At 46.9% G+C, this 21165-nt stretch overlaps 1 protein-coding gene across 1 annotated transcript in view; it reads right to left on the reverse strand.

The window, feature by feature from the left end:
* KIF6 (kinesin family member 6) overlaps positions 1-21165 on the reverse strand; it is a 388295-nt gene that overhangs the window by 37890 nt on the left and 329240 nt on the right. The window contains exon 16 of the mRNA XM_060162791.1: positions 2536-2586. Within this exon, the coding sequence (XP_060018774.1) occupies positions 2536-2586 (51 nt within the window). The remainder of the gene's footprint in view (positions 1-2535; positions 2587-21165) is intronic.

Below are 21165 nucleotides of genomic sequence, written 5' to 3' on the forward strand. Positions count from 1 at the left end.
AGTCATCGTAAATAACCTCATGAGCAGAGATAGCAGTAAAATGTAGTAAATTAATCAGGAAGTGATACATTTTGAGTGTTCCCCAAATTCCTGACAGGGTGACATGCTCTCCACTGGATCTGGCCTTCTTTCATCAGTCTGCTGTCTCTTCCACACGGGGCCTCTCACCTCACCATTAAGTATGCTTTACAAGATTACACTTCTGCAAATTTTCTTGGCCGTATGTCTACTTATACAAGCAGAGACATATTCTTATGCAAAATACATGAGAAAACTTCTCCTGCTCAGACTTGCTTATTACTCCTGACCCCCCTAACCCCCCCAAACCCCAAACTCAACCAAGCGACCCCACCTGCACTTTCATGGAAACTTAGGAACATGTAGGTAAAAGAAAGAAATAATATCAAAGGGAATACTTGAAATGGAGGGTGAGGGAAAGTAGGGAGGAGAAGAAACAGACAAAGAAACAGAACAGAAAGGGGGAAGGAACCGCAACACAAACCCACAGAAATGGAAGGGTGAGACCAGGTGTAGTCACTGCCTCATCCCTGTACTGAAGCCCAAACTACAGGACGTCAGGAAGCCAAATACACCGAGCGAGTTGTTTTTGTTCTTACAGGAGCCATGGCTCCTGGCCTTCAGCCCCAAGGCTAGTCTGAAGGGCAAGGGTTAAGGCAGGAAATGGTGCTGTAAATGATCTGCTGCACTGAGAGCTTTCTCTCAATGAGAAGAAGTCCCTTCTGAAATGTGTCCCTTGGGACACATGTGCACCGGCGGGTCCACAGCCCCATCAGACAAGCTCCTAAGGCGTCTGGATAACAATGTGGCATTTGATCTCAAAATGGCAGCTGGGAGATGGTAACACTTCTTCTCTAATTGGGATAGTATGCTTTTAAAATAAATAGGTATTTCAAATGCTCTTAATTAGACTTTCAGCCAAAGTGCTTTCTGTTTGAAGTTTGCTGATTACTTCAGGCAAAGTTGGGCCCTGCTGCACCTGACACCTGCTATAGTTCATAAGAAGGCTCCCAGAGAGGTGAACACAGGAATTAAGGAGGAGCCTGCGGTTGAAGAGACGCAGCAGGGTTGGGACGGGGGGCGGGGGCATAGAGGATGGAACACCTCTTGCCCTGAAAGCCATGGAAACGACTCCCCAGGCCCTAGAGCAAAACCGCCCTTGGAATTACTTGAGTGGTATTTTCCACATCATTGTTTCTGTTCAACAAGCATCATGAAGACTGAAGAAGAGACCAGGTGGCAGCCAGTGCTAGGGATGACTCCCTCTCCGGTGACCTGCACCTCGGCGCAGCTCCCCACAGAGGTCCCTGTGCCCTTCCCAAGCACGGCGCTATGAGTTAGGGCCCCGGGCAGCCCTGGCTGTGTGCTGGGGAAGGTGCTCTGCAGAGTCCTGGCTCCAAGACCCTGCCCAGGCCTCTGGCAATGGGAGGTCAGGCCCAGCACATCTGCCTGACCCCTCAGTCCCGGGCCAACAGGGAAAAGCTCAGGCTCCATCAGTGTGTCTTAGGCTTCCTTGTTCTGTGTTTCTGATGTAATCAGTAGTTATTTGGTATGATCATTGTTATGACCAAAACTAAACAAGCAACCTTCCCAATAATCCAAGTTACTAGGCTCAGATGGGTTACCCTCATGACGCTGGGGCTCTACTCCATTACCCCCAGAGATCCTGCGCACAGGATTTCTCCAACTGCAGGTCATTCCAGGGGCCAGCCCCTCTCCAGGGGAATCCCGTTGTTCGGAACATATGAATTGCTTATTTAATCAAAGCTCTAGAAGGCTTGATCCCAGGCTAGTGGGAGAGGATACGGGGGGCCCTGCCCAGGAGCCCTGTTCCACCAGCCTTCCAGGGAGCTGCACACTCCTCCTGGGTGACTTCCTTGGGTCACATGTCACAAGGGGGCATTTTCTGCAGATGCCCACTGCCTAAAAGGTGCCCAGGCCCTCTTACGATATCACTCTGTTGGTTTAGTGTTTGCATTATTAATGTATGAAGTGGGCCCATCGTTGTTGTGGGCAGTAAATTGCATGGGGACCAAGAGCGCCCAGTGTGGACTCAGAGACCTGGTTCAAGTCCTAGTTTCAACACTTACTAGCCTGTGACCTTGGGCAAGTCACTGAATCACCTTCATCTGGAAAAGGCACTGCGCTCTTAGGACTGTTGTGAGGATGAGGAGACGTGCACATAAACCAGTGCACAGAGATAGTTCAGCCACTGGTAGCTGTTTTCATCACCAACCGTTACTGCTGCGATGAGTTAGTCATGGTTCTAGAAAGCTCCGAGTAGGACCCTGAGGAGCTGGGACATAGGGGGTGAATTGTCCCTGGTCAATTGGTCCCAATTGACTGGTCCCAGAGAGGAGGGGCGTCCCAAGAAAGCTGCACTGACCGCAAACCTCCCCTCCTTACACCTTCCCAAGGGTTCTGGATGGGTTGTTGTTCAGCTGGGTGTGGGCTTCCCATACCAGGTCAGCCTGTATTACCTTCCCCGTCTGCTTGCAGGCTCCACTTTGTACCCACCTAGAGCTACTTGCTGCATGTGCCGCTGGGTGATTTCTTCCTTCAGGCGACCTGTCAAAGACACAAAGGAAACCACGGGTGAGTCTCCAGTGGGCTGGAGGAAGACGTGGCCTAGGAAGCAGGTGGCGAGCTAAAAAAATTAGGTAGAGTATGAAAGACCAAGCAAGCATTGCCCTGCAGGCCCTGGATGTGTGGAACAAGAGGCTGCAAAGGCTGGGGCCCTGGCGTATCAATATAAGCACACATTTCACCTTTGGACTCTCTGTGGGTTCAGTTATCTTAGTATGTCACTCATAATCTTTGCCAGGGCTATAGTCTCTTAAACAGTTCTATGTGTCTATTATTAAGGAAAGGGGAGGCAGGATTTGATCTTTTAATAATTTATAGGATCCCTTTTAAATCCACTTCTTTCTTTTAAGCTATAAGAAACTGTGTCAAAAAATATGGTGGTTTTAGTTGATGATAACCTTAATATGAACACGACAGTTGATCATTTGGTAGGAAACACATCTAATTCCACGTTGCACCAATAAAGGTCTAGTGTGTAGATCAAGGGAGGTGAGAGCACCGCCGTACTCTGCAGTGGTCAGACCACAGTTGGTTATCTGTTCTAGGAGCTACTTTTTGTAAGGAACATTAGTAAAATAGAAAATACTTAGAAGATGGTAACTGGGATGGTGAGGGCTCGGAAACCACGCCATGTGAGAAATGGTTAAGGTGACTGGAGATGTTTAAACAGGAAAAAAAAATATTTGGAGTTATGGAGACAATGGCTGTCTTTAAAAATCTAAACATTGTTATATGGATGAGAGAACAGATTTATTTTTGTCCTACTGCTGAGGGTAAACGTCAAGTCGAATGAAGGCAGCCTTGGGGCTCAAGACGGGGAAGAAACAGCTCACAACGAGGACTGTCTCCACGTGGATTAAGTTGTCTCAAAATGGACTAAATCTCCTGGCAGAGCAGTGAGCCCCTTCCTGAAAACGCTCAAGCAGAAGCTGGGCAGCCATCTGTTGGGCTGTTAGATGGAGAATTCCTGCCCTGGGTAGGAGCTGGGACCAAATGACCTCCAGGCTTCCTCTGTCTCTGAAACTCCGTGATGCGGTGCTGGAGGCATGGCTGCAACAGCAGCCCTGGGGTTAGTTTATGTCCAAGCGTTCAGCACACTTGTTAAAATGTCAGCGCTGTCTGTATTGCACGTCCCATTGGGGAGATGTGATCAGACCACTGGGGGATTCTGAGAAAGCCTGGGAACTTCATTGCTTCCTTTCCTCATATACAGTTCATTCTATGCCTCAAAGGCTACACCTGAACTGAGTTTCCAATGAAGCAGTCACAGGAGACCTTGTCACTCCCCAAAAGTTCTAGGGCACTCCTAGAATATTATGATTGGGAGGGATGGCAGAGGTCATTCAGTTTAATTCCCCACACAATTTAGGAGTCCCTTCTACAGAATGAAAGGGTCATTTCACCTCTGACTTATATGTACCCCGGCTGTTCCACTGGTTAAACTGTATATAAGGAATTGCTGATGAGCTATTGACACCTGATTCCTTGGAATTTTCCTATTTGGACCTGGTGTGTTCTCTGGAACAGCATAGAAAAAGGATCCTCTCTCATGAGCAGTGAGACCCCTTTACACATCTGAGGGTGCTATGGTTTCTCCACTTAGATGTGTCCTCCCTGGGTTAAACATCCCCAGTTCTTTCAGCTCCACCTCGGAAGCCACCGTCTCCTGGTGTGTCACTGTGCAGGTCTGCCCTGCCTTCCACGTGTCCCCCCTGGAGAGAACTATGCACAGAGAGGGAGCCAATGACTGGGTGGAAGCGATCATTGCACCCTAATTCCAAGTGGGGGCGAGTGAGAACTTAGGGAATGTGTTGGAAGGGGGTGAGGAGGCGGAAACCTAGCCCATGGATGAGTACTGGATGAGCCTGGAGCCACCAGGACCTGAAACCCAGCCCAGCCATGGCCAGAGGTGGGCTCTCTTCCCCACGTGACCCTAGTGTCTGCACCAGCAGAGTCAACGAGTTGGGGGCACAGGGGTGGTGCTGGGCTGAGCCTCCAGTCTGCCTCAGACATTGCTGACTTGATTTTTAAAGAAGCACGGCACACACGGTCTTCAAATAAAAGGAGACCGTGCTGTGGCGAGGAGGTCATCGAGGGCTTTCTCACGCCCACAGTATGGAGCACCGATGCCGCTGTGGCGCCTGGCTGGTTTCCCGGGTATCTGGCGCAGGTGCCACGAGCCTCTAACGTGCCTGGGTACCACCCTCCTAAGGAGACTGGACAGTGACCTGCTCCTTTAGAGCCCATACGGGCTGCCTGCCCCCTTGGAAACTACCTCCCCGACAACAAGCCTCCCCGCCAAAGAGTGTCCTCGACGGCTGGCCTCCCTGACCATGCGACTCCCCAGCTATGCGCCTCCCATAGGTGCTCAGCCTAGTGTGTTGTGGCTTCCCCTGTTCCTACCAGAGTGACCAGGCTCCCCTTCCAAAGCCCTGGGGAGGCTATTTTGGAATGACAGGGTGAAATATTCTCCACAGATCCAGCCTGGGAAATACTGCTCATGAAAATAAAGAGGCGGGGTTTTGCCACCAGGACTGAGAGTTCTATAAACTGCACAAACGTAGATACCTATTCCCAGAACAATGAGCCATCCCTTGGGGTCGTGAGGTGGGTCATTAGAATGCCGCAACTTGATAAAGGTAGGTGGAAAATCTGTTTAGTGATGCTCAATTCCGGCCAGTTGGCTAACACCTCCCACCACATGGCATTTTTTGCTTTTGAGAGCTTCCCAAACAAGCTTCTAAAAATAGCCTTATGGCTGATACCTAATTGCATTTTCCAACAGGGCCATTCTTCATGTGAAGGTAACAGTCTCTGTAATCGGCTGGATCTTGCAGCTCCATAGGTCTTGGCAGAAGAAGGAGTTGAGGGGGATTGCAGAATTCACTCAGCATGCAGCTCGCTGTCATTAGCACGGTGATAAATCTGCTACTTTTGGCCTGGGTTCCTGGACACATCCCTGTCCCGAGGTATGGAAAAGAGATGAAACGGAAACAGAGAACTCCCAGCCCGAGGCAGGAGATGGTCTGGGAGGGAAGCCGGGGAGGGGAGGAGCGCTCTGCTTGTAGGAGAATGGTGGTAATTTGTAATTTTGCCTCCGGTAACTTACAACAGTATACGCTGGAAACACCTTCTCTCGCTTTTGGATTCATTACTTGACAAGAGTGGAGGTGGCAGCGAGGGGTGCAGGGGTACGCTGAGCTCCAGAAGAGAGGCATGACCTTTAAAAACACCTGCGTGCAGGGTATGTGCCAAGTGGTGGTTCATAGGAGAGGTATTATCATCATACAGAAGCAAAACTCATTCTTTTACAGTGATACTCAGTTTTCTGGATAAAACAACTTCCCTCAAGCTTCACACTGTATTTTGCACGCGTGTTAGCTTGAAATCGTTCACCAAGTGAAAGCTGTTTAGCTGGTCCAGGACAGAGCCCTTCACTCATTCTCCCTCGGTACAGCTGTTGCAAGCTGTTTGTGCAGCTCCACGATGCGGTGCCTTATCGAGAATGTTGATGTTCCTGTCAAGCAGTACCTATTTACTGTTCCTCCACCCTATGTTAAGCACTGTGTTCTAAGTGCTATGGAACCTACAAACTAATAGAAGACTCCATCCTAGTTCAAGAAAGTTAGCGTGATATGGGGGATGGCAGACAGGTGGCCTGCATGCTTTTCCTTTACAAAGCTGAACCCACGGTTGACCTTGTCCTTCCATCCTGGATGGTTTGCTTTCCTGCTGAGTCTGAGTTTGGCTCTTCAACCCAGTACTTTGGGCAGCGATAACCAGTCACTTGGGGTTGGACTTTGAGATGAAGCAGACCTCTTTGCCGTTCTGATTTTACTAGAAAGTAATTACAGATGGGTAGGTAGAGAGAAGTCCCAGCTCTGCTACTTCCTAGTAGGGCAGGTTACTGAACATCTCTAAGCCTCAATTTTAGCATTTGAAAAATAGGAATAATAATATAACTGTGATAATACCTGCTTTACTGGGTGGATCAAGAGATAATGTACCAGCATCTGTGACACATGACACTGGCTTTAGGCATCAAGGTACTTTCAGACATACTGGAAGGATACTATGTTCATAAGATGACAGGCCCTGAAGGGCAAAGGGCTAAATGTCGATCAGTGCTAGAGGGAAGTTCAGAGGAGGAAAAGGTGGGTTAGTGGCACTAGGAAAGGCAACATTACTAAAGGTGAGACTTGAGTAGGTTCCGAAAAGTGCAGGGGGTTAAGGGGGCCGTTGGGAAAGGCCCAGAGAGCTGGGCCCTTAAAATCAGGCACATTCGTCTCCTCCTTGCTAATAAATATTTCCAGTCACAGAGAGCTGTTGGAGCAAGATGGTGGAGGAGGTCAGGTATACATTGGTTTGGGGCAGGGGTTGGAAGGAGGGCTTGAATGGGGGAGTAAGGCTGGGGGGAGACCGAGTTCTAATCATACTAGAGTCCAGGATCCTAGGTAATAATTACCAAGGGCTTTGGACCCAGGTAAAAATCTCTTCTTCCATTTGACTATACTACTATGGTATCCCGGGAAAATCCAATGAAAATAAACTTCAGTAGCAGGATTGGGGTGTGGGGAGAACACACAGAATGTTTCCTGCCTGAGGGACCTCCTTGAAAGGGAAGGTCTAGTTAGTGGTTCTGAATTTGGAGCATCGGTTGTGGCTGTGACGTAGAAGCCAGTTTCCCTGTGCTCTAAATAGAGGACTGTGATTACCAAAGGCTGGATTCCCTAAGCTGTTTGTAAGGCTATCTGGGAAAAGAATGGGCCTAGCATAAATTAAGCGTGCGATCCTTAGATGAATTTCCAAGAAACGAGTACATAAATCATTTGAAGCCTTAAAATCAGGCACATTCAACTCCTTGCTAATAAATATTTCATCAGGCTTTATCTAAACTTGTTTGTGTAATCTGAGTATCTATTGAGGCAAGAACCACCTCTTCCCACCGTAGCAATGGCGGGTAAAATTAAAAAAGACAATATCGAGAAGACTTTGCTGGGTTAGATTACAAGACGTATTTCTGAACACCAGGAGCAGGACAGAGATGCAAAATGGAAAGTGGAGCTTAAGCCTTCAGCCTCGGGGCTCCGGTCCAGAGGCAGGAAGGAGGTTGAAAGTGCAAGACATGGTTGCAAGCTGCAGGGTGGGGAGAGACTCCCCGCCACCCAGCCTGTGAGTGAAAGGGGACGGAGGAAAACAAGTGCTGCCTGCTGTTGCCTGGGGCTTGGGTCACGCCCACTGCAAGCCCAAGGTGGAAGAAAGGGCAAACTCAGCCTCTCTGCTTGCTGAGCTGAGCCGCCCACTGACTCTGACCAGGTCAGCCACAGCCCTGTCCCAATACTGCCGGGAACAGTTGCTCCAAGTTGTCCTTCTTGGAGCTGCTTTTGTACTGGGGGCCTGGAGGGTCTGTCAGACAGAGAGGGATGAGCACAAAGGGACAGGGAGAAAGAGAAAGAAAGAAAATGGTTTTCATTAAAAACGAACCTGTCCACCAAAATGCCAAAGTATATGAATAAATCTAATGCTAGAAAAAGATCGCAAAACCAATGGTTGGGACCTGAATTTGTTATAGATGAAAAGGTAGTTTTCTGGACAGGCAGAAAAAGACATTTATTGATACAGAAGCACAGAGGGCTGAATGAGCCATACTCTTCAGTTTACTGCACACCACCCTTGTCAGTCTGGGCAAAGCCGTGTGCGTGCGCTCCCGTGCCCTGCTTCTTCTAACAGGCACACGTTCTAACTGGTTCGATGCATACCCTTTTATTGTATGTAATCTTACATCTGTGTTATAAGTTTTCTGTGCAATTTGTAAGCTATGGAAGTAATGCTGTGCTACAGAGCTCATTCTGTTTCCTACCTATTTATCAGCACAGCGTTTTTGACATCTACCAGTTTTGCTATATGTGCATCTAGTTCTCAGTTTATAACTGCTACATACATTCCATACTGTGTGCCCCCAAATTTTACTTCCCTTTCCTGAGGCTGGAACAACTAGATTGCCCCCCATTCCCACTAACAGAAATAGTGCTGTGATGACCATCCTTGAACATGTAGTCTGGTAAGTCTGGGAGAAAACTCCTTTGTTGGGTCTCAGCAGACCCGTATATTGAATTTGAGGCACTGTTCTCCATCAAGACTGTGCCGGTCTACACTCCCAAGACAGACTTCAAAATAAGCATGTTGAGAATACCCAAAGAGATGAATGCAGGCATAAGATTTCTTTAAAAGGAATAAGAAATCATGCAGCAAATAGGTATAAATGAAATAAGAATAGGTGGATAGGAAAGAAATTTTGAAATGAAAACTAGAATCACGGAAACGAACAAACAAAAGATAGAAGGAATAAGGGACTAAACACCAGATTGGACATACCTTAAGGGTGAATTAGTGAACTGGAAGCTAATACAGAAAAACTCATCCCAAACACAGCACAGAAAGCAAGAGGTAAAAATGGAAAGAGCAGCTAAGAGTCACAGAGAAGAGATTGAGAGGTTTCATCATTTGCCTGATAAGAGTCCTAGAAGAAAGGAATGAGGCAGTGGTGAAGAAGCAATATTTGAAGAGACAGCAGTTGAGATTTTCCAGAATTGAAAAAAACATAAGCCCTTGGATTGACAGTGCACTCTGAGCATTGAGCAGGATAAATAAAAATAAATCTACCCCTGGACATATCATAGTGAAACTGTATAACTTCAGGAGAAAAGAGCCACTATGATCAGCTTCCAGGGGACCTGCAAAGACCCACTTAGACAACAGCCCCGGCCGCAGTGACAGCAATATGTCCTGGAGACAATGGAGGGAAATAACTGTCAACCTGAATTTTATACACAGTCCAACTATCATTCATAGGTGAGGACACAATAAAGTCATTTCCCAGGCTTCCCTGGTGGCGCAGTGGTTAAGAATCCGCCTGCCAATGCAGGGGACACAGGTTGGTGCCCTGGTCCGGGAAGATCCCACATGCCGCGGAGCAACTAAGCCCGTGTGCCACAACTATTGAGCCTGTGCTCTAGAGCCCGCGAGCCACAACTACTGAAGCCCACATGCCACAACTACTGAGCCTGCGCTCTAGAGCCCGCGAGCCACAACTACTGAAGCCTGCGCACCTAGAGCCCCTGCTCCGCAGCAAGAGAAGCCACCACAATGAGAAGCCCACGCACCACAATGAAGAGTAGCCCCTGCTCGCCGCAACTACAGAAAGCCCACACAGAGCAACGAAGACCCAACACAGCCAAAAATATATAAATAAAATAAATAAATTTATTAAAAAAAACGTCATTTCCCATCATAAGAGGACTAAGCTTTCACCACCACTCCCCCGCCCCTATCTCCAAAAGGACTCACTGAGAGGCAGCCAAGCAAGAGAGCATGGACTCTCTGGAGCCAGGCTCCCTGGTCAGCAGACCAGCCGGGCCACTTGCTGGGCAAATTCGGGTAAGTTATGAATGGCAGTGTGCCTCAGTTTCCTCATCTGCAAAACAGGGATAATGACAGTATCTGTTGAGAGGACCGAATTAGGTCACCTATGTAAAGTGCTTGGAAGAGTGCATGGCGTATAATAAGAACTATGTAAATGTAAGTCATTATTATGATGATCAGCAAGAAGAAAAACACAGAGAAATATGGAGGATAAAGAAACAATGATGAACATAAAAAAGTAGAGTACTTAAGTAAAAATATTTAAGTAGCTACCATAAACACCCTGTGTGTGTGTGTGCATGTATGTGTGAAAACTAAAACTTTAAGCAGTAATAACACTGGAGCTAAGGTGAGAGACCGTCCAACAGGGACTTAAAGCAAGCTACAGCCCTGGATGTGGGTGGAGGAGGATGGATTTGGAATAACTACAGACATTGTTATACTTACTTTTTAACTCCAGAAGAATAGAAATATGTAGTATAGCAGCCAAATCAATAGAGAATTAAAAAAAATGTAGGGGAGAGGATTGCAGAGAGGGAATGCCAACATTTTAACAATTCAACACGGCAGGAAAGGAGAAAAGAAGCAAAGAAGACAGTGAGAAAAAAAAGGGCATAATAATCCTGTTTGGTCAAACAATGTGGCAAGAGCCTTCCATATATGTGTATGTGAATAATTGTGTGTGTGTGTGTGTGTGTGTGTGTGTGAGCACACGCACACCCATATACACGCTTATATGAGTGTGGAGGTGATGTGAATGGGAATCTACAAAGCTGTTACAATGGGTTAGCTGCGATGGAAGTGGTGTCGTGAATGAAATGGGTAAGGAGGTGAGAGCCAAGCAAGATGAAAACAAAATCACACATCAGTAAGCGTGTATGATTTATGGTTTATGTAAAAATATATTTGTGTATATTTATAAAATGCTTCCCAGAGAGGGAAATGTGATGCTACTGTAGCATGCTGAAAATTGTGCTCGGGCACCTGCCACACGTGCCCACACAACCTGGGCATCAATGATAGGCTGGGGGTGATGGGGAGTGTTTCAGTTTATTTGTCAGACCTCTGTTTTTGCTCAGGAACATGATTGAGAAGGGGGGAGGATGGAGGATGGAGAGTCACAGGGAGCCCAGAACAGCAGCAGCAACCCAAGAGCTGTCCACTGGCCTGGGCTGGGGGAAGCATGTGGTACGTCTCCAGCCCTCCCTAGGTGCAGAAGAAGACAAGTCCTTCCTGGGTTCCCTAGAGACAAAGGTCCAGTGACAGAGCACAGAGTGGGAGACCGGAAATGGTCTAAATGCTGTGCAAATGTTTTTTTAAGCCTTCTCATTCCAAAATGTTATTTCAGTTCTCCAGAATTCAAGCTTCTCCTTCCATTTAATATCATATTTGGTAACATTATTAAGTCACACAGAGAGGAAAACGCAGCTCATTCTGAAAATATCAATAGTTTTAAGAAAAAACATATTGTAACTTGCTTTGATTCCCCTCATGGGGCTTTTCACCAGGACACCCCATCACCTTGGTCCTCCCTTGTAGAAGAGGATGTGCCCTGTAATTGATGAGCATTTCAGCTCGGGATGAAAGCACCAGACAGCAGTCTGGGCTACTTTCTTATCTCTAGGATGGTATATGATAGTATTTTGGAGGACGCTCTCATTTATAAAATATGACCAAATTATACCATGTCTGGGAGACCCAATTCTTTTCCTATGGGATATTCATTCTGGTTACCCAAGTAATCATAATAATCATACAAGATTAGCACATTCTGTCTGAAGCTTAGGCATTTGGCTATTGTATACGCTTAATTAACCTAAGGAGCTTATTGATATCACTATTCCAGTATGTGATAATGTTCCATAAACTTATTCAGAGAATTAAGTAAATAAGTGCATTTGTTAAAAGCTCAAACAAATGTGCAAGTAGGTAAAGCATAAGGAAAATTTTCAGCTCAGCAACCAGCATGAATTGTTACATACTAAACATCTCAGGGAGCTGAGGATTCATGACTGTGTTGGCATCCATTCAAAAGATGTTACTTTAGATGTTTGGAAGTTCTTATCTCAGCAAGGGAGGAATATAACTAGCTTCCACGACCTGCCCTGGAGGAGTAGGCATAGATCACAATCCTTCTTTCCGTCTGAAGACATGGCTCTGGTTGCCAGGGATGCTATTTGGGGTGAGGGGAGGGCCCGTGCAGCATGGCCTCTGACCTCCATCCCTGAAGCCCCAGGGGTAGTAGCACAGGACACTCTCAGAGGTGCCTGGGCACATTCAAGGCTCCCCTGCTCCAGGATGGGGGCGCAGGTATATTCCACCTATTCCCAAGGTCCCCTGCTCATGCTGGAGGCTAGTTTGTATGGCCCCCTCACTGACTGTGGAGGTAGAGGGCAGGGTTCACCTAAGGAATATAAAATACCCCCCCAAGCACTAAGATGTTTGATTTGGCAATGTACGTAGTTTTTAGATGGATTAACATGAAACTAGTGAGTTTTACATTGCTCTTTGATATAAATAATAAACTCTCTCACTCCAAGATAAAGCTTGGTTCTATTCACTTAGTTTTAAAAATTAGCTAGTGCTTAAAAAAAAGTCAATGGAAAGAAACATGCCCCAGTTAAGGTTCACTGCTGGTCAGACTGCCAGCTGGCATGTGAAATCACTGCCTTACACGGAGTGCTTCTTGATGTGGGAATTGTTCTCCGTCTGAAGAGGCTGGAGATTAGGGGAAACGTGTCAGTGAGTTTGTAAATAAAAGACGAAATCATACGGAAATGGTTTCAGCTTCCAGGTTCAAAAGTCATTGTTTATGTGCTGCTACACCTGTTGCTTCTTTCTCGTGCAATGGGCCAAGCCCTCTAATCCACGAGGGCTCCTGTGCTCTGTCTCTGCAGTCACGGGGCTGGGGGCGGGGGGCTGGGACCTATTGGTGCACCTTGGGAGAATCACCCAGGGGAGCCAATGGGGGCTAAGCTTAAGGGAAGGAGCCAGTGGGAAGACTAGGAAATGGTGGTGGAAGTGGGAAGCCAGAGGAGGGTGGTTGGCCTTCTGAGAGCACTGAACAGCGGTGAAGACTCATTCGGTAGGAGGGCTGTGGAAGCTGGCAGGAGAAATGGCAGCGGGAACCCTGGGCCTGGAAGAGTGGAAGGAACACGGGCTTTGGGAGGACGCGAGTTGGGATTGCCAGTGACTACCTGTGAGTGACCTTGGGCCACTTCATCCCTTTGAGTTTCAATTTCTTCACTAAAATTGGGTGATAACACCACTCTGGTAGGGGTGCTACAAGAATTAGACAAGATATACATCAACCACCCAGCACAGTGCCTGGTACATTGTAGGGGTGCAAAGTGGGGTAGCATTGGTGGTGGTAATAGTAAAAGTAATTATTATGGGGGGGTTGAATTACAAATAATACTGTATGGAGGACAGGAGAAAACAAACTCACCGCAATTGTTTCTAAGGCCTTGGTTATGTTCACATATGATATGACATCTGCATTTTCCCCCGTTCCCTTTCCTGAAAGCCATCTAAGGTCTTAATTAACTCGTTTCCTTGGGCCCAGTGGACTGAATGGAGGTGCTCTATCCCCCAGTGGGCGCAATGTCCCTGCAACAGTCCCAACTCAGGGCTTCGGCAGCCACTGAGTCCAACTCCAACTTTTTACAAATGTAGGACCGCACGGACTACACCCCTGCCTTTGGATCGGTTACTCAGCCTCAAGTTCACCATCACTTTCATTAGTAACGGGGTCTTTCATATTCCTTTATGATGGTAAATACGATTGATTTCTGCAAGTGTAACTAAATGACTTTTAATAAGCTTGCTTGAAGTGGTGGTGGTAATGGCTCTATTTTCAGAGCCTGAGATGATTCCTACCCTCATCCTTTTATTTTGTTTAATTTTCCAGAAAATAGCACTAGAGCTCTTTCTCCTGAGGTTTCTGTGGTGGCTGAATATTCCCAGCAAGGAGAGGGGTAGGGGAGCGGCTAGGAGGGAATTGCCGGCCATTTTGCAGAGGATGCTCTTTAGCAAGAATGTGGTTCCCCTCCCTGAACTTGAACTCTGCCTTCATGAAGTTCTAGTGTACACGTCTCTATTTCTGTACAGATTTCAGTCCCAGTAGTTAAAAGCTGGTCATTTTGGGGATAAGTTAGGACTAGTTGGGGATAGTTAGGACTAGAAAAAGGAGGCAAAGCAGATCACAAAACCAGGATGGAGGCTTTTGTGGCAAAGCTTTGGGAGAGATGAAGGAAGCGGAAGGGGGAGTCCCCCCCAGCCTGAGAACTACACTTCTTCATTCATCAGGAGGGCGAGGAAGGGGGCGCGGGTCAGAACACGTGTAAGTACGGCTGACGGCGCCGGGTTTGGTGCTGCGTCTCAGCGGAGTCAGCAACTCCGGGTGAGAACATCGGAAAGGGGGGTGAACACTCAGAGGGAAGGAAACAGGCACAGAGAAGGAACTGCCGTCATACACAAAAGCGGAAATAATTGACCAGCTTCATGCTGAGACTTTAGGGGAGAGAGATCCCGAAGTTTTTTCAGTGTATAAGGAATGGTGAGTGGAAGTCAAATATACAGAACCCATCGCGACAGACTGAAGATGAATTAGGTGTCGCGCGTTCTTTAGCGTACTCGCTTTAGTGTTTTGTTTTGGTGAATATAAAAATGTTTGCAGGGCCTTTCATGGGTTTACTCACAAACTCAGTCTTATTTTTCACAAAAAGCCTTAATCCTTAATTATGACTTTTCCTATCACAGGATATTCAAATCCCTCGTGGCTGGGGATAGATGAAGAACTGTACTCTATAAATTAGAAGACGCGACAGTGCACATCTCAGGGCACAGCAACTGATGAGAATCCTCATTTCAGCAGAAGCTACTTTCCTTTCAGCTCATGGAGTATATTGGTGGTCAGCTGCTTCAACAGCCCAACGGGTGCCGGGAGGCGAGCAGACCTTCACCTTCTTTGAACTGGGGAAGATTAAAATTCTCAGAATTAGGAGCAGCTGTTGTCTTCTATGGGCGAGTCTGAATATTATCTTTGAGGCAAACACAGCTCTGTTTGAGATAATCTAACAACTTTAATGGACCATTTGAGTCTCTGCATGTAAGGTTCAGCTCCACCATTCTTGGGGAGGCTCTACACATGAAATAACCCCAATACAGGTGCTTCACGATGAGAGTCGGGTGTTCCATTTGGTGTTGTGTGTTCAGAAACACAGATTGGATGTTTCTTTAGCAGAACTATGTGCTTGTACAGCTAGCGAAATTTTTTTTTTCTATATCTCCATGGAGATTGTCTTACACCTAAAAGGTAGTGTTTGTGTTTGGCCAACGTGATGGTTACTTTTATGGGTCGACTTGGCTAGGGTCTGGTGCTCAGATGTTTGGCCAAACAACTAGATGTTGCTTTTAGATGTGATTAAGATTTACATCAGCAGACTTTGAATAAAGCAGACTCTTCTCCAGGATGTAGATGGGCCTCACCCAACCAGTTGAAGGCTTTAAGAGAAAAAAGGTAAGCTACTCTCTGAAGCATCAGTGCACACACCTGCTGTTGCTTTTGATTTCTGGAAGGCATGTGGTTTCAACTTGTAACAAAATATTTGTAGTCTTCAATACACTGTGGTATTTCTTTAAAAAAAAAAAAATGGGGCTTTCCATTAGCCTCAAGCCTTTGGCAAAGTCTTGTAAAAGTCTGCCCGGCCCAGTGTGGGGCAGTAGCCAGGGGAGCAGGGTCCCTGAGGCTGGAGCAGTGGCCACCAGCAGTGCCACCGTCAGAGGGGGGGGGGCCCAGCAAACGGCAGCCCCCGCAGTGTAGAGGAAGACGAAGCCAGGGGAGGAACCCCAGGCACACGCTCCAGAGCCGTCAGGAGGCAGCCCCTGGAGACCCTCATGGGAACAGTCTGGGGACTTTTTTCGAGACAAGTGGATGAATATGTAGCAGTAAAGCCAGCAGGGACTCTGGCCATAATCATTTGGGAATAAAAAGGAGGCTGGTGAGGCCAGGGATGTGTGAGACTCCTGGGGAGCAGCCTCCTCTAAGGCTGTGCCCGTCCAGGGACAGGAATGGTGGCTTCTAAGGGCGGGCAAGAGGCAAGGAGCCATGCAAACTGGAAAAGGATGGCCTTCTCTCAAACGCGGCCTGGATGCTCATCCGAACTCACAAACTGCTGAAGAAACAGAATCTGCTTAAATCTGTTCTTTTCACCCTTCTCAAAAACATCAAAAGCTAATATTTTGCAGACAGCTCTAGGCTGGCCATGCTGGCCCGGCCTCATGGGGTCCAATACAAACACACCTGATCTAGATTTGGCCGGCATCAGGAGGCCCAAGAAGCGGCCAAGGAATTAGGAGAGGAATCTGAGGACTGTTTCTCAACCCGAAAGGCCTCCACTTGAAATAGCTCTTGCTTTGGAGGAGCTGAGTGAGCGTGTGCAGAGGAGGGGGAGTGGGGATGTGGGGAGAAGCGTATGAATCCATCTGGGTTCAGGTAAAAGGATTTTGACGCTGACCTGTCACTGGAAACAGATCTGACTCCTTCTTCACGGTGATGAGTATTTGTAATCTTTTCTCTTCACAGTCAAGGGTATCAGTGAAGAGTGACGATGTGTGACATATGGGTTCCGTGGGGACTTTGCTCTGGGCCTTAGAATGTTGTCTGCTGGAGACAACAGGCTGGAGGTAATGACCTTCCATACCACAGAATCATAGAAGTCTATTTTTCGCAGATTACGTGGCAGCAGACTAAAGTCAGTGATCCTTCGTGGGCTGTTATTTTAGCCATGAGGGGGCATTCAGTGGAGTTGGTGGTTTTCACCTGGATCTTAGGAAATCGCCAACTGTGCTCCTCCAATGGATGGATGACATCTTCCTGCATGATGTCACAAATGACATAAGATCTTGCGTGCACAGCAGGAAACGAACAACTAAGTATCTGGATGGCAAACAGAGCACCCCTGATTCCTAAGAGTGTGACATTACCAGTATTGACATCGTGACATCTAGGAAGCTGTGGAAGGGCTCCGAGGCCTGCCTGTGGCTCTTCCACTCTCTTTCATTCTCTCAGATCCAGCCTGCATAACCCCGCTCCCGGTTTTCTCTGTCTTCCCTTCACCCTTTGAGTTATGGTGACCCCTAAGTTAGTGAGGTGTCTTCCAGAAGCAGACCCTAGTACAAGTAGCTTATTTGGGAAGTGATCCCTGGATAAACTGATAAGAAAGTGGGGAAGTGAGACAGAGAGAGAAAGTAGCCAGTGAAGCGGGCACTAGCCATCCAGTTCCACTGTGGGCAAGTGCAGCTGAGGCCCACCGGGGACCTCTGAGGGCGAGTGGAGGACACATGTCTCCAAGTTGTCCCTGATGGGGGTGAGGGAGGTGGGGTGTGTATATACCAGGTTTTAACAGTCACTGGGTGAGGCCTCCTGGGGGGCGTTAATTCCCTGGCACTAGCCTGCGCCACGTGTATCTCTTGGATGGTCAGAGAAGGCTCTCAGAGAGACTGGAAGGTGCTAGCAGATGAGACTGTGCTAGGTGCACACACGATATGCATCGGGGATACGGGTGGGGCTCTGACAGCATTTGCTCTATCCTTTATTTCTTGTTCTTCATCCTCCTTGTCTGAAAAAGATTAGTACTGCCTGCGGTTAATATAGTCTCTTACAAACAGCTAATTCGCTGGCTACCAAGCCAGCAAAGAGAGAGGCAGAGGAGATTCAATATTCCAGCCAGTCCGCTGCCTCATTTCTTATAGGCCTGGCTGGTACTGGGGGGCCAGGTTTATTTTCTGGCTTAATAGCCCCTAGTTTTCTACTGACCACATTTTAATAGACAAAGGATTTCCCAGACCTTGGCACACATTCTGCATGTTGGGGTGAGCTACTCTCTCTGGTGGCCTCAGTTTCCCGCTTTGAGGTGACACCTTGGAAATGAAGCTCTGAGAGCGGAAGCTCCTTAACACTTCTTCACGGAGATCAGCTTTCACGTGGAGCACCGGAGAGATGGCAATGTGTTGCTATGACGGTAAATGCCACTTTGACCAACCCCGGCAGAGGTGGACACCATGTGGAAGCACGAGGGATTCAAGCCGCTTCAAGGACTCAAGCTAGAACAATGGGAACAATGCATTCTCCTTTACTCACTCTGTGCCGTGCCTGGCAGAACCTTGCAGCAAACTAGGAAGTCAGGGAAAGACATCCCTGGCTGGGGGAAGGTTGGTGAGATGCTGTTATGTGCAGAGAGATGAAAAGATAAGCAAACTGTCTTTAAGTGGGACAGAGAACAGAAAGTCTCCAGAGGCGCATTTAAGAAACCCATAGATTTTGCTGGGATGACCATAGCAGGGGAAATTGCATTATAGATGATTATCTCTCGTCAGATGTCCCCAGATCTTTTACTGGACACTTATTTGTGGTGACCTGTTACTCCACCACCAAGGCCTGGCTGAGAAGCCCTGACTGTTTTATCAGGGGCTCCAGAGTAACCTCAGGGCCCAAACCCCACGAATCGTCTTTGTCCTATCTTCTCAACCAGCATATAAGTATCCCGAAGCTGGGACTCTCTCCTAGGGATTTGTGTGTCCCCCACAGAGCCCTGGAGTTAATAGATGTATAATAACCGCCAAATGAATAAATCACAAGACCTAGAGTTTCTGCCAATATTCCTGATCACAGAAGCCCTCAATTTCCTACTCTTTCACTCTTGACAGCCCTACCCGAACTGTGGAAAAACTGTAGTAAAGGTTCCTACTGTGTTCAGCCTGAAATAATTTACCAAATCTTGTACTCTTAACTTACACACAAAGAAATTTAAAAAAATTTAAATTTCCCTTCCCAGAGAAATTTAAAAAAATTTCTGTCCTCTACATAAGATTCATTTCAAAATTATAGCTGAGATATGTTGTTTAATATTCCCTTCCATCTTCTTTTCTTGTGGACTCATCCTGTTTTATTTTAAATTTTATTTATTAAATTAACATACAGTAAAATTGACTTGGCTGTGAGTGCATGTATGCACGCACGGATAATTCGATGAGATTTAACACATACATAGATTTGTGTAACCACCATCGCAATCAGGATTCCCCAAAGTTCTATTACTTCACAGAACTCCCTCATCCTGCCCTGTTGGATTCACACTCTCCTCCACTCCTGCTCATTGTCACTATAGTCGTCTTTTTCAGAAGGTCACAGAAGTGGAATTAGGTTGTGTACAAGTTCATGAGCCCAATGCATCTGAGGTTTTGTATGTTGTCATATGTACCAGTAGTTTGTTCTTTTTATTGCTGAGTAGTATTCCATTTTATGTAGTTGAGCCATTCACTCAACAAAAGACATTTGGGTTATTTCCAGTTTTTGCCAGTTGTGAAGAGGACTGCTATACACATCTGTCTACAAGTTTTTGTGTGAACATAAGTTTTAATTTCTCTAGGGTAAATAGCCGAGTTGTATCATATATCTATGTGTAACTTTATAAGAAACTGCCCAAGTTTTTTCCAAAGTGTCTTTACCATTTTGCATTCTCAATGTATGAGTTCCACTTGTTCCACATCCTTGTCAGCACTTGGTATAGTTAGTTTAAAAAAATTTTTTAAATCGATTTCAGTAAGGTATAGTGATATCTCATCATTGTTTTAATTTACCTTTCTCTAACTACTAATGATGTTGAATATCTTTGCATGTGCTCATTTGCCATCGTATATCTTTGGTTTGTTTCAAGAGTTGGTTTTTTTTTTTTTTGCGGTACGCGGGCCTCTCACTGTTGCGGCCTCTCCGGTTGCGGAGCACAGGCTCCGGACGCGCAGGCTCAGCGGCCATGGCTCACGGGCCCAACCGCTCCACGGCATGTGGGATCTTCCCGGACCGGGGCACGAACCCGTGTCCCATGCATCGGCAGGCGGACTCTCAACCACTGCCCCACCAGGGAAGCCCGTTTCAAGAGTTTTTTTCCTTAATTCTTGAAGCATAGTTTTAGGAGCTGCTTTAAGTCTTTGTCTGATAGTTTTTAAAAAAAAATAATATTTATTTATTTATTTTGGCTGCACTGGGTCTTAGTTGCAGCACACAGGATCTTTAGTTGCAGCATGCATGCAGGATCTAGTTCCACGACCAGGGAGCGAACCCAGGCCCTTCGCATTGGGAGCTTGGAGTCTTACCCACTGGACCACCAGGGGAGTCCCTGTCTGATAGTTTTAACACTGTGTTATGTTGGGGCTGGTACTTATTTATCGTCTTTTCCCTTGTGAGTTGAGATTTTCTTGGTTCTTCTTATGCTAAGTAATTTTGGATCACACCCTGAACATTTTCAAGATCTTGTTTAAATCCTAAGGAGACTACTGATTTTTGTTTGTTTGTCTGTTTCAGCAGACAATCAATCTGGTTAGGTTCGGGTCACAAATTCCAGTAAGCCTTCTTTGGACTGTGGTTCCAATGTTGGCTCCGTTTTCAAAGGCTCTGCAGTGCTTTTCAGATTTGTTCCATGTGTGTGCTACCCAGTGGCCAGTCTGGGACTTGGGTGCTGGTCTACCTCACAGCAGGATTGTCAAAGCCTCTGGCATGCTCTTTAGATCCGTGCACGCTCAGCCTGAAGGTGAGCCCTGTAGTTAATATAAACAACTTTATGGAATTACTGTCTTGATCTCCTTCTCTCTGTGATCTACCTGACACATTATGACTTTCTGAGGCCTGGCTCCTGGACCCCTCAATGCTGCCATGCAACTCCCAGGACTATGTCTGCATCTCAGACCAAGCAGTGGGAGGACAGAGAGGAAAGAGCAGTGGGAAGTCTTCCCATGTTTCTGGTACCACGGTTCCTCTGTTCAGAATGGAGGCGTCTCCTCCATCAGAGTTTTGGGCTTCTGTCTGACGGCTGCTGCTGCTTCTCTGCTCCCAGAAGATTCTCTGGGAGTGCCAATTTGATGACACTGTGAATTCTGGTCTCCTTCCCTGAGTTGCCTGCTACCACTTACTTTTTGGAATTCTCAGACAGCTGCTCCATGTGTTCTGTCCATGGTTTCTAGTTGCCTTCAGTAGGACAGACGGGATGGAGTGTGGTCACCTTGTCCAGAACCTGGAAACTCACACCGTTTTTTGTTTGTTTGCTTGTTTCTGTTTTGTTTTTTTTTTAATTTTAAGAATAC

The sequence above is a fragment of the Lagenorhynchus albirostris genome, chromosome 10 (assembly GCF_949774975.1).
Source record: "Lagenorhynchus albirostris chromosome 10, mLagAlb1.1, whole genome shotgun sequence".
NCBI classification, from domain to species: Eukaryota; Metazoa; Chordata; class Mammalia; order Artiodactyla; family Delphinidae; genus Lagenorhynchus; species Lagenorhynchus albirostris.